We start from the raw sequence: 13,216 nt of genomic DNA on the forward strand, positions 1-13,216 counted from the left end.
TTTCTAACTTCACTCTCTTAAATTGCGACTTAGAATTTTTACTCAATTTGGAGTTTTCTTCTGTATATAGAAGAATGCCTTCTTTTCTCTTTATTTTGAGTTTTGACGGCTTTTGCAGAGGAAACAAATCTTTATGACTTCAAACAATGAAACAAATTTTGTGTTTCGACATTTTGGGGATGGAGAGACTGTACTGTGACTTTTAAGAAAAGCACTTGGGACTTGTATCTTGAAAGCAGGAGGAAATAAATTTTATATATACATAAACATAAAATTTCCTCTCTTGCCTGGATTTCTTTGTGACGAATGATTCCTGACATATTTTTGATAATACAGGGCTTTGTCAGTTTAACGCACCCAGGATCTTGTCATGACATTACTCCTTCCATATTCCCTATGCTTCAGTTTATAGAAGAATTATCAGAAGTCAACTTCTGAGAGAGGAACGGGGAACTGTCCTTTGACAGACTTGGAATAAGTTGTATGTGACTTGGGAGAAGACCATCCTAAATTTCCGTAGGCGTTCTGAATGTTGGTTTAGCTTATACTAATAATAAATCTGTAGCAGTTCTGATAAATAGAGCAGAGGTTACCACCACCGCCACCCTGCCTTTCCTTTTTCTTGATTTAAAAAGCCTGCTTTTGGGGGTTTGGACAGGGATGAGTTTGAAGCCTGTAACTGAATATAAACAATGGGATAGTAAGGTACAGAAAACTTACAGCATCTCTTAGGTTTTCAGCTTCAGCTATTTTATCTTTCATGATATAAAACTGTTAAAAAGGTGTCCTGGTTTTGGCTGAGATAGATAATTTTATTCCTAGTAGCAGGTATAGTGCTGTGTTTTGGATTTAGCATGAGAATAATGTTGATAACACATTGATGTTTTAGTTGCTGGTAAGTAGTGCTTACACTGGTCAAGGACTTTTCAGCTTCCCATGCTCTGCCAGGTGCACAAGAAGCTGGGAGGGGGCACAGCCAGGACAGCTGACCCAAACTGGCCAAAGGGCTATGCCATACCATATAACGTCATGCCCAGTATATGAACTGGGGGGAGTTGGCTGGGGGGCAGCGATTGCTGCTCGGGGATGGGATGGGCATTGGTCAGTGGGTGGTGAGCAATTGCATTGTGCATCACTTGTATTGTTATTGTTATTATATTTTCTCTTCCTTTGCTGTCGTATTAAACTGTCTTTATCTCAGCCCACGGGTTTTACTTTTTTCTCTGATTCTCTCTCCTATCTCACTGGGGGGCAGGGGGAGCAAGTGGCTGTGTGGTGCTTAGTTGCCAGCTGCGGTTAAACCACAACAAAAGGAAATTGGCCATAAACGGAGATTTCTGAGCACTTAAAGCAATGTTACCCTTAAAACTAAGTATTTGACATACCTTGCAACAGAAGAATTACTTCAGCCTCATAGCATGTTCCTAATGTTTGTGGAGGTTTCAAATAACTGCACATAATGGCTCAGATTCTAATTTAATATGCCTAGCCAGCCTCTGTTACTATATTTACACGCACCTAGAATGTATAAGTCTTCAAAATACTAAAGACTGAGTTGTGATCTGAACCTTATGTAGCATGTAAAAGTGAACAGAATGATACAAACCACTAAATGGAAGGCACCTTCCTTAAAATTCCATATTTGACAAATAAAGCTACCTTGAAGTTGACTATTGTTTTCAGATTTAGAATATTTCTGCCAGAAGGTTCTCTGCCTGTTCTGAGAGTAATTGTACATTGTGGAATGGCTTACAGGGGTGTTACTACTTCGGTGCCCACACACACACACACACCCCCAAAGTTCTCTCAGCATTCCTTCTGAATAATTCTAACTTCTTAAAGGTGAAGCTGATATCATCTAAAGTGTTTGTTAAAATATCCTTTGTCTTAACATTGGTAGAGTAAGATTGGTAGCTGATGAGTCATAGTTAAATATATGAAATGTGGAACAAGCTGGGTTATTTATTATTTATTCACTTAAACAGCCTTTTCCTCCAAATCCTTCCTTGATTACACTTTTTTCATTATCATAAGCAGGAATTATCTGGGTAAGAAAACATACCCCAAAGCTAGCCTCTTCATGTATTTTTTTTTAATTCAATCCTGCTACAAAAGTTGTTCGTACCCTCCATTGAGACTTATTTCCTCTCCTCTTACCAGAGGATGTTGCTTACATGTTGTTCACGGGCACTTTAGAGAACCCAGGTGAGAATTCTCATGTTGTGCTGAACTCTGGTTTGCGTTAACTGTGTTGCAGATTCAGGGCCAGAGGCGTTAACTCTTGAGAAGCAAAGATAGTGAGCATGAAGAGTTCTCAGGGGAGCTGCCTCTGCAGAAATAACTAGTAAAGGTTCCCATTCAGGAAAGCTTTGTTTTTCAAGACAGCTTAAATTCCGGTCCAGCTTAAATATTATTGAAGGTAGTAGGCAAGCCTTTATTTATATTAAGCCTAGTCAACAATTTAATGGCTTTAGATGTGTTTTGTACAGGTAACTACAAAAGCCAAAGAATTATTTCCTTTTTTTCTTACTTCATTCTTCTTTCTTAGACCTCTTCAATTTATTATTTAATAATAAATTAATATTTGTTTTACTCTTAGCCTCTTTAATATTTTATTTAATAATAATAAATTTCATGTTTTAACGTCTTACTTAATTTAATTGAAGAATCTATTCTCCTAGTACTCTGTTTTTAACAAGAAAACAATGTATTTGATGGTAGTCTACAAAGGCAGGACTACATTGCTAACCAATTGGCTTATTATATTGAAACACGTTAAATTACAGTGTTCTTTGAAGATGTCAAACAGATAGACACAGTCTTACCACAAGTTTTTCATCACTGAATTTATATAACGTGATCTCATGACCTTAATGTTAAGTTCCTGAAGACCTCACATCATTTAAAATAGTTTTAGAAGTCAGTTATTTCTTTCCGGACTATAGAAAATTGAGGGTCTTGCAAATACCGATCTACATAACACTTCCTCAGTGGGAGAGTGTATGCGATTGTAACTATTTGTGCAAAACTGAACTCTATATCCTATCCCACCTAGAGGAATTCTGGATCTGGCCACATATGTCTCAGTTGTCTCCAGATAATGACGCTGCATTTTGGTCAGGTTGGAGGAGGGAAGAGAGGAGAGATTAAATGCTTAAAGATAAATTGACTGTCTTTTATTGATACCTTGTGAGAAGACTAGAGTACATCTAGCTGCTGTATTTCTTTTTTTGTTTTGTTCCTTTCTTGGCCTTCCTTTTCAATGCTGGCTATAAAGAGAATAAACTTCTGGTATTCTAAGCCCTTTTATTTATTGTGATCCCATTTTGTTTTACTTTCTTGTCTTTGTTCTGTAGGAAGTGCTTCGGGTGGTTATGCATCTACTGTCTCTTTATTGGATGGTGTCTGTTCTAGCATTAGTGTTATTTAAAGCATCATTTATCATAGGGTAATTGCTGACATAGCAAATTATTTTTTTAAATATTTAATTAATTTTTATTAGTGTCCAGTAGTTACAAGAACAGATATTTACTATGCCTTGCCCTTTTGTGGCTTGTTTTGCAGTGGTCTTATGTTTGGACTCCGTGCTGATTGACTGCCATGGAAGTATCCTCTTTGCTGCTCCAAAAGCTGAAGGTAAATGAATACATTGTGTGCTCTGCTTTTATTTCTTTTGGGGGGGGAGTGGAGAAGAAAGCAAATATCTTACCTTTTGTTTCTGGTTTCTTTTCTCATTTAGAATCTTGTGATATATTTTATTTAGCCCCTGAAATTGAAGAAGAGGATGTGGATAGTGAGAAGGTAATGTGGTAGGTTATGTAGGTTGCTATGCATTTTATCAGAGGACAGTTGTATCCCTCTGCTGCTTGAACAAGAAAGCTAAACTTTTCTAAGATTCTGATAATATTTCTCATTTCTCCCAATATTGCTTGGTTATCTGTGGGTTTTTATATATTGATCTCCCATAAAATTAGTTGCTTCCAAAAAATAATTTTGCCTTCCAAAATTGTTGGAGTAACTGCCAAAAATCTGTTATTCAATAGTTTTCCAAAAAGCTTAATTATTTTCAGTTTGTTAGCAGTAAGACAGACTTTGAAGTCATGTTTTCACATTCTGGAGGTCACACTAAGATCAGTGTTTTAGACTGTCTAAAGCCCAAACATTAATCTCATTTGGAAGACTGGATAAAAATATCACTATCAGCATATTTTTACTATGGGAATGCTATGAATTATGTCTTTTACCAATGCAGTTTTCCTAGAGTTTTTTGCTATAGGTAAGGTGCTCTCAGACCAAAGATGATAAAAATGTTAATAAATAGCAGGTGAGTATTTGTCTTCACTGCAACTGCATCTGAATTGCAACCTGTACCACAGTGATCTTAAGAGTCAGGAAAACAGAATTTATGGTACCTTTCTATTATGTAACAAGAAAAGCAGTACCTTGTACCCCATGAGTCCTTTAAAATTAAACATAATAGTCATGAATCGGGGAAAAAAAAAAACTTCATTAAAAATCTACTAAAGAGAGAGTTTGACTTTCTGTAAAATTATCTGTAACTAGAAAATGCTTATATACCTTCTTTAAAGTTGCTTTTTCTTCATAAACTGCTTTGATCCAACATGCAAGTTTTTCAAAGTCTTCAGAAGCTTAAACTAACCCTGAAATACAATACAGCAGTTTCACCATACAGTAGAAGTTAATAATCCTAAAGTCTTTATTCTTTATGCTTTATTATTTATGCTTTATTCTTTTTCTTTAGAAAATCTGAAGTAATCTTTTTTCCGTGTTTTTCTACAACATTATATATAGAATAAGCTGACCTGGTTTTTTTGCTTTTTCCTGATATTTGTATAACTTTTTGGTTGTTATGAACATTTAGTTAGAATTATTGTATGGGAGTCAAGACTGTGTAGTGGCAGTCACAATAACTGTGCTACCTCAGTAAAAGGAACTTTTTTGAAGGATATGCTAGATTGGATGGCAAGTTTTTCATAAATAAATAAATTTAGGTTAAAATTGTGATCCCATTGACCTTTTGGAATTCTGAGCCTACGGGGAAGAAAAGTTTTTTTGGTTTGGTGGAGCTGCTTTCTCCCATTTAAAATATTTTTGTACCTATTAGTAGCTTTTGTTCAACAGTTCAAATGGTTCACAGATTATTTTCTTTATAGTGAATTTCCTTGTTACGTTGTGTTCATTGCTGTTCACTTTGCTCAAAAGAGTGCTAGAAAACATTGTTTTATAGGACCACATTGTTTAGTACTGTGCTTAGGTTTCTGTCCCTTGAGCCTTTGTAATCTCTTTCAGAGGCAATGTGAAGAAGCATGGTGCTTTGTCAAAATTGCGTTTGTAGTACATGCTAATGTATGTAAACTAAGCATTAGGTAGACTAAATCTGGCTCTGTCTGAAAAATGTGATTCTTCAAATAAAACAAGAAAGCTTGTGAAGATCAAATGCTTTTCAAGGTCCCTCATCATGGCAACTTCAATTGGTCTAGCTGCAGGTAGCACAATAATTGCTAAAATAAATATACAGTACCTCATTCTTCTGATAGGTGTAATCTTCTCTGTAAAATATGACTCATACTGGCTAGCTTGTCATTACTATGCACCATTTGCTTCCTGAATTATCATGACCTTTTTTAAGTAAATTGCGGCTGGCCAGGTTTTATGGTAGAACTCTAAGGCTTGCAGCAATCCAAGTTTTTACACGAGAAAGGAATTCTTCAAAATGGTTCTAAAAACGCTTTTTTCCTGAATAATTTTCCTAGACAAAGGACAAGACAAATTATGTCTGTTGCTCCAACAGTAGAAAATTAGCTACTGTTACTGGCCCTGCATGCATAACAGCTAGTTTTTGAAATGGGCTGCAATTTTCATCAGCATCTTCAAAAGCCAAATGTGATCTGTACTTTGTAAGCTCTAGGGGTTTTTTAGCTCTATTTTTTTTTGCAGGGAATGAGGGGAATTTTTGGATAATTTGCTGGAATTGGTTTTGAAGTGGAAGCTTGTTTCGGTCTGTTTACATCTTTCCTGTCTCTTATGTTATACCAATAGGTCTGCATTTATGGTGTTGCTGCAGTTCTGTGGATGGCTGCAAAATACAGTGTTCCGCCAAGTCATAAACTAGCATTGCCAAGAAAATTAAAAAAACTTCTTCTGGATATGGCAAGAAAAAACCCTGAAGAAAGACCTTCTCTAGCTGATGCAATTAAGGTTACTAGATTTAAGCAATTTTATGTGAAATTTAGTTGTGTCTAAAGTCTCATTTTAGTGATTTGAATATCAAAATATTAATTTGTTTTTGGTAATAGACTGATATCTAATTAAATGAAAGCCAGTCACTTTGTGATTTGTTATTAAAGTTACCTCCCTAAGGACACAGAGAGGTGTGGTTTTAATTTATATTGAAATTGTCAATAAGGTACTCGGAATAGGTTCATAAGACTTCCTAAACTTAGATTACTTCTAATTGACTATCTTGACTTTGTCCTTGTCCAAGAATACCTCACTTGATTGAAAACTTATTTACTGAGTGAAAATTATGATTATTTTTTTTACCTTTTTTTTTTTTTTAGACATGCAATCATTATTTACTTGAACAAGGTATAAACAGCAAAAATATTTTGGCATTGTTGAATAAATCTGTCTTTAAGGTAAGAGTGCCACCTTTTTTAATTCTCTATGTTTTTTCAATTAATTCTGTAAACTGTATTCCAAGAAGATTTTTGGCCCCCGCAAGTATAGTTAGATTTGTTCTGTCTCTCTCTCTTTTTTTTTTTTTTTTTTTTTTTTAATTTTCAAGTAGTCTTTAAGTATTGCTTTTTTTCTAGTTCTTGCTGTTGGAGTGATCACTCCCCAGATTTTGGTGCCCTGACTCCACAATCTGCATGGGTGAGAGCTCAGAAATAAGAAGAACCAGTGATTTAATTTCATAATCTCTCTTTCATTTACCACCCTTCTTATCAAAACAGAAGACATTAATATGTAATTGACACGGCATTCAGTCAATCCATGGAACTGACTTTGTTCAAAACTTTGATTACCTAAAAGTTCTGATTTGAAACAGAGGGTTATCAAGATTTCCAAACAGTTCTACCATCCTTAGAGTTTTGTGTGTCATTTGTTTTAAGTCTCCACCTCGGCATGACTAGGTTGCTGCTTTGCAGATTACAGAAATTGAAAATCCTAAAACTCTAGGTTTGTATGGGGTTGGGTTTGTGTGGTTTTTTCCAGTAATGTGCTGAGCAGAATTTAAAAACAAGAAAATGCTAATAAATTCAGTTTGGACTTTAATTTTTATTGTTAGGCTGTTGAGGAAGAAGTAATCTCTTCTCAAGCTCATGTTGCTTTTGAATTTAAAAATGAAAGCCAGGAAATGGACCCTTCAGAGTCAAGTCTAGGTAAGCAGTCAGACTCTTTGACATGTTTACTTTGTTTTAATATTCTCTAGATCAGTTCTCCATGTAAGATTTTCTTGGTCAGGTACAAAATTATTTTTTCTATCGAAATTGATTGTTATTTACCTTGCATTTATATTTTACATATTGTTCATCTTTCTAACTGTCTTTGTGTTTCAGGATTTGTGCCTATTACCAGTGAAAGTAAACTTGTAGCAGTTAAAGGACCAGTACCATGCCAGATTTCTCTAAATTGTGAGAAAGCTACATTACCTGTTGCATTCACCTCTCCTGCAACTCACTTTAAGCCTATTATTCTGCAACAAAATGCAAATATAGCAAAGTTAGTATATCCTAAAGCAGAGTAAGTTAAGCTTAAGACTTCATTGTTAAATCTACTGGAATTGTCCTCAAAAAAATTCTTTGTGCCTTTTCAGAGAGGTTCACACACCAGTTTCTGAGCAATTCAAGAAAGAAACAAGAAAAGAAAAACACATCGACCACAACAAATCAGGATATATAAAAGACTCTAAAAGCTATGGTACTGAAGACACAGATGTTGTTGAAACTGCACCTGAAATAGCTGAGTGTGATTTACAAGTTCCAGGCCACTCATCTCCGATATCTTCAGAAGAGCAAAAGTCAGGCAATGCATTTACTTCTGTAGTTACCTTACCATCACCATCTGATTCCTCACATATTCTACAAGAAAAGAGCATTTTATCTGAAGTTCCTTCAAGCTCCTTAGCTTGCTCCACATCTCCTAATTTTCTCCATATAAATAACATCATTCTCAAACAAGACTCAGAGAAAAGAGTTTTGACATTCGTGCCAGTACATTTAGCTGTATCAGAGCAAATACCAAATAAACCTCTTCGTTCAAGAATTGCTTATGATTGCTATCATAGTTTGCCAGTGCTACTTGCAAGTACTATTGCAAGTTATAAAATGAGCACTCAAGCAGAAAATGATGCCTCCCTTTGCAAAGTGCAAAACTGTGAGACTACTAGTACACAGAACAAGTTTGATAAAAGTAACCCAGCTATTCAAACCAACTGCCAAGAAATTGAGTGTGCTACCACTGTAGACAGTATTTTCACTGAACAAAAACACACACCGTGTACCTCAGTGAATCAAGATGATTCTCATCTTTGTGATGTTGAAGTCCTGCCCCAGCAGAACAGCACAAGTGACACTTTACTACAGAAAGTGGTTCATCTTATACAAGAGGAGTTTGCATTTGATGGCTATCTAGAGAATGGAGTTGAAGTTTTTGATATGGGTATGTACATTTTCTTCTGTATATTATTATCATTGATGTGTAAGAATATTGTTAGTAATGTCTCTTTCTCACTTTTTTGTTTGTTTGTTTCTTTTTTGTTTTTTTTAAACAAGGTAACTTCATTTTAAACTTAAAGGAAGTTAAGTTTGGTATGTTCTCTGATACAATTTGTGAGAAGTTTTGTGACCTCTACTGGGATGAAAAATTACTGGAGAATCTCTATCAGGTAGTAAATGGAGAAAGACCTTCACATTTATGGTAGGTGTTTTTGAACTTTTTCCTCCTTACATTTCAATTTAATGCTTTTCTCCCTACTTCCTAGAAGCAGGAAAGGATATGCTCCTTCTCTTCAGGTATCTCTACTTGTTTCCTGCCAACTGTTAATTTCCCAGTCTATTAGATACTTCATGGCCTTCCCCATAGCAAGTAGTGCTTAATGGTTTCACAGAAAATATTTTTTTATTAAGCTTGTCTGTAACTCCATCTTCATAATGGAGACCTAATTCTGATCAATATTGTTTTCAGCCACTGATGGAGAGCTTCGTAGTCTTGTTAGAAAGAGGCTGTTCAATCAAGTGAAATATATTGTTCTTACTGTTCAGTTTGCTTATTCTGTTTGAGTTTAGTTCTTTATACACCCTTTTGTTCTATTCACACATAAGAACAAGGAAATTAATTTAGCTTAGAAATGTTTTACTTAACTGATTCAGTTTGACTCAATGTTCCTCCTGGCAATCTTTTGTAAGTAAAAATAAATTTTGTAAATCTTTTTGTAATTAATTTAGCTTAGAAATGTTTTACTTAACTGATTCAGTTTGACTCAATGTTCCTCCTGGCAATCTTTTGTAAGTAGCCTGTTAAGTGAGAAAACACCAGTCTAATTTCTAATTTTTACTATTTCATATTCAATGACCTATTTACCTGAAAAATAATGACAACAATGTTTGTTTTATTGCAGCCTCCAAATGCAGCATACTTATAAAAACTTACTGTTCTGTTGTAAGCAGTAATCAATTTATATGTGGCAGTTATGTATGTTTTCTTTGTCTGTTGTGGTTTGGAACTACAAATTGGAAGTTTTGACAAAGAAGCTTGGTAGATACAGTCTAGAAAAACTTCAGTATTAAAAGATGTACTATCCCTACAGCAAGTTTCAGAGAGAATAGACTACAACCTCCAGATATCAGACCCTGATATGCCAGCCTATTTCCCATTTGGGTTGGGATTTTTAAGGAGCCATTGAAAACTTGTTGGAGGTTAGGCTCTTAATTCCACAGAGTTGAATGTTATGGTAGGAGAAACTTGAGCTGTTGCAGCTGAATTACTGAGATATATGAAGCAGTCATCCTCTATATGAGCTTCTGTTATGAAGTAAAGTTTTTGAAAGTGGGTGTGAAAAGGAAATCATCATTTATTATCCAGTGTAAAAACACAGGTCTAGCTTTTAAATCACACGCAAGAACTGCCTCAGAATATCTCTGAGACACTGTTTACTTAACATTCTTTAGACAAAGAATATAGAAGTTTTTAATTGTTACCTTCTTTGACTTCTAAAATTATGATTATTCTTATTAGGGATGACTTAGAGTCAGACTGCAGGCTGTTATCCAGAGGTTGAATCCTGAGTGAAAAACCCATTACAGTAATTTGCAGTCTAAGTTATGCCTGGAGTTATGCCTTCTGTTTGTATGTGTTCTGATACTTCTGTTGGAATTCTGCCAAATGCTGTAAAGGAAAATCTCTGTATCTTACTCAGTGTACTTTAATGCCCATTTGAACATTTTTTTTTTTCCTTGAACAACTAACTGAAGCTGAACATGCAGACTTCAGGAGGTAGATAAATGCTATGAATGAAACCCTTCACATACATGGTAGAGTCATTTGTAAGATCTCATTTTACTGATGTAAATATAAAAGTATATGAAACACTAATTTTTGCTAATCTTCTTGTATTTTCAGCATAACGGAGGCAGATGATTCAAAGCGTGGCACGGTGTTCCAAGATCTGAAGAAATCTGATAGCTTTTTGGGAAGCAGTAGTCAGACAGAGGGTGAGAAGGGACTTCATGTTTCTAGATCTTTTTGTGTGCTAGGAATCTACAATGACACAAGTTTTGAGATTAGCACTTTGAGTGTGTCTTCAGGAAAACACTCACCTTAGCACTTATGAACATTATCAGTGAATCTGAACATTATCAATGCCTTGGGGACCTGTTGTCTTTTGTATGAAGCTTACATATGACAAAATATCATTGAGTGGAATGCCCATTTCATGTACCTTTACTTACTTTTATTTACACAGATGTGTCTGTTGAAAAACTCCCCAAATCCTAACTGCTACATGTAGTTTTCTTGTGTTCATCCAGTAGATGTTCTCGTGGCATGCTTTAGTAGGGAGGGGGAAGGGGGACAGTCATACTGAGTCAGGTCCATGCAACATAACAAGCTTAGCTGGGCAGAGAGGGGAGCTTCAGAAAATGCTTACGACTCCTTAGGTGTTACTGAAGAAGTTGCGAATTGATTGAAGGATGACTATGCAACAGATTGGTCTTCTTTTTTCACTTATCAGAATTAAAAAAAAAACTAGGCAGTAAAATAAATAAAATGTATTAAAATAAAAAATAGTATTGTCAATAAAATTATTTACAAATTCTGGGGAAGAGAATTGTACAGAAATCTAGAAACTGAATTGCATTTGGATTTAAATGGGCATTTTTAACTATTCATCAAAAGGGTTTTCACAAACAGGTAAAAAAGAAGTCTTTACCTCTCTCCTAGTAATTCCTCCACTTCCCTGTTCTATCCACTGAAGTACCTTTTTAAAGATAGATAGCAAAATGAACAGTGGGTCAAATAATTTGTTAATCAAGATAGTTTTGCCTTTTGATCACAAACTTGGTTACAGGACACCATTTCAGGGCAGTCATTGAGGTTATATTAGCGGATGGTTTATTTGTACTTCTTCAGTGTGGGTTTTGCATTTTTCCTGGCATACAATGTGATTGAACAAAACATTCCATCTTTCAGTAACTTAACTTAAAACTGAGCTGGGACTGGTAAATCCCATTATTATAACAAAACCATTACCCTTTCTAGGCTTGGTGTATTCATGGACAGGTTGTATTTGGTTGCTGTTGTATCAGTATTTCTTTTTTTTTTTTCAAGATAGTTCAGCCAAGTTTCAGCACTTAAACTTCATGAATCCTGTTTTGAGCAAAGTTAAACCGTGTGTTCTTTACCTAATGGCTTATACCCCTACATTTTTAACTTTTATGGCAAAACATAAATTTGTAAGTTTGTACTTGACTGCTGTCATTCTATGTTACAATTTTCCATTTTGGCTCAGAATGATTGCAGATGTAGAGCCAGACTTTCCCATGGGGTATGTGATTTCTTTGCACCAGTAATTTAGGTCCATTTGACTCTAAGGTGGCATATCTAAGCCCTGGAGAGTTGCTCAAGTGAAAAGGGAGACTTCTGGCAGGCGTAAAAGCTTCTGTCAGCATCATACCAACCTTTGACTGTCGCCTCAGTCCCTTAAGGTTGGTAGTAGCCGTTACAACTGCAAAGAAGTCCCATCCTAGCTCAAGGGAGTGAGTCCTGTAGCAGTAGAAGGTTTAACATCTGTGTCCACTTTGGCTGTATCAAGTATTCTTGCCTTCTATGTATGGAATAAAAGCTTCAAGACTTATGGATGGAAAAAACCTCAAAAGCTAAGCTTTTTACTAATGCGTGCACAGGTCTGACATATTTAACTTTTGTTTTAAAACTTCTGTACTATGCTTTGTTTAAATGCTTGTTGTATATGCACAGACATATTTTGTAATTTTCAGAAATGTATTGACCAGAGCTTAATAGTTCTGAAATGTCCTTAATCTTTATCATTTTACAATGTCACTGAGAAAAAGAAAGCACAGAGCCAAAATAAGCACCTAACAACACTGCTGTTAGAGGGCATAGATAGTCTCATAACTGTATTTTGTATGTGTAGTGTTTAAGTTCAACAATGCATGCATCACAGCACATGACCATTATTTCTTTCCCCCCTCATACACCCTCTTTAGGAGAAGGGGAAGCAACCTTTGATGTGAAGGCTGAGCCTGTGATAAATACATCATTAGCTGAAATGGATTTTGATGAGTCACCTTCGGATAATTTCAAAAAAGAATTGAGGCTGCAGAATACTATCCCTATAGACAAAAAGGGGCAATGTTTACAAAGCAATGGCTGTTGTATTGGTCCAGGCTTTACAGAAGAAAACACAGAGCCAGAGGAAGAGACCATAATAAAGATAGCTGGAAACAGCTACCTTGTGTCTCCCAATCTACCTGACTTTAATAGCTGTAGTCCTGGCTGGAGCAGTGCATTTTATGGAGCTGAATGTTTTGATTCGGAAGTTCATAGTTACATGAAAAACCTTGGAAAGCAGAAATCAAGTGAGTCACAAAATATAGATGCTAAAAAAGTGGTGAGTACATTGATTTAAAATCATTAAGATACCTCTTTACTTGCTGGTTAAAAGTATGATAAT

General features: G+C 35.5%; 1 protein-coding gene across 1 annotated transcript in view; it reads left to right on the plus strand.

Annotated features, from left to right (window-relative positions):
• Nucleotides 1-13,216, plus strand: part of KNDC1 (kinase non-catalytic C-lobe domain containing 1) — a gene marked incomplete at both ends in the record, with an annotated part of 66,175 nt that overhangs the window by 38,168 nt on the left and 14,791 nt on the right. Inside the window, 10 exons of the mRNA XM_082308389.1 lie at nucleotides 3,565-3,636; nucleotides 3,740-3,801; nucleotides 6,061-6,219; nucleotides 6,582-6,659; nucleotides 7,313-7,406; nucleotides 7,584-7,746; nucleotides 7,841-8,685; nucleotides 8,799-8,943; nucleotides 10,645-10,736; nucleotides 12,750-13,153. Coding sequence (XP_082164515.1) covers nucleotides 3,565-3,636; nucleotides 3,740-3,801; nucleotides 6,061-6,219; nucleotides 6,582-6,659; nucleotides 7,313-7,406; nucleotides 7,584-7,746; nucleotides 7,841-8,685; nucleotides 8,799-8,943; nucleotides 10,645-10,736; nucleotides 12,750-13,153 — 2,114 coding nt within the window. The remainder of the gene's footprint in view (nucleotides 1-3,564; nucleotides 3,637-3,739; nucleotides 3,802-6,060; nucleotides 6,220-6,581; nucleotides 6,660-7,312; nucleotides 7,407-7,583; nucleotides 7,747-7,840; nucleotides 8,686-8,798; nucleotides 8,944-10,644; nucleotides 10,737-12,749; nucleotides 13,154-13,216) is intronic.

Source organism: Platalea leucorodia (assembly GCF_965183815.1).
Source record: "Platalea leucorodia genome assembly, chromosome: 4".
Taxonomy (NCBI): domain Eukaryota; kingdom Metazoa; phylum Chordata; class Aves; order Pelecaniformes; family Threskiornithidae; genus Platalea; species Platalea leucorodia.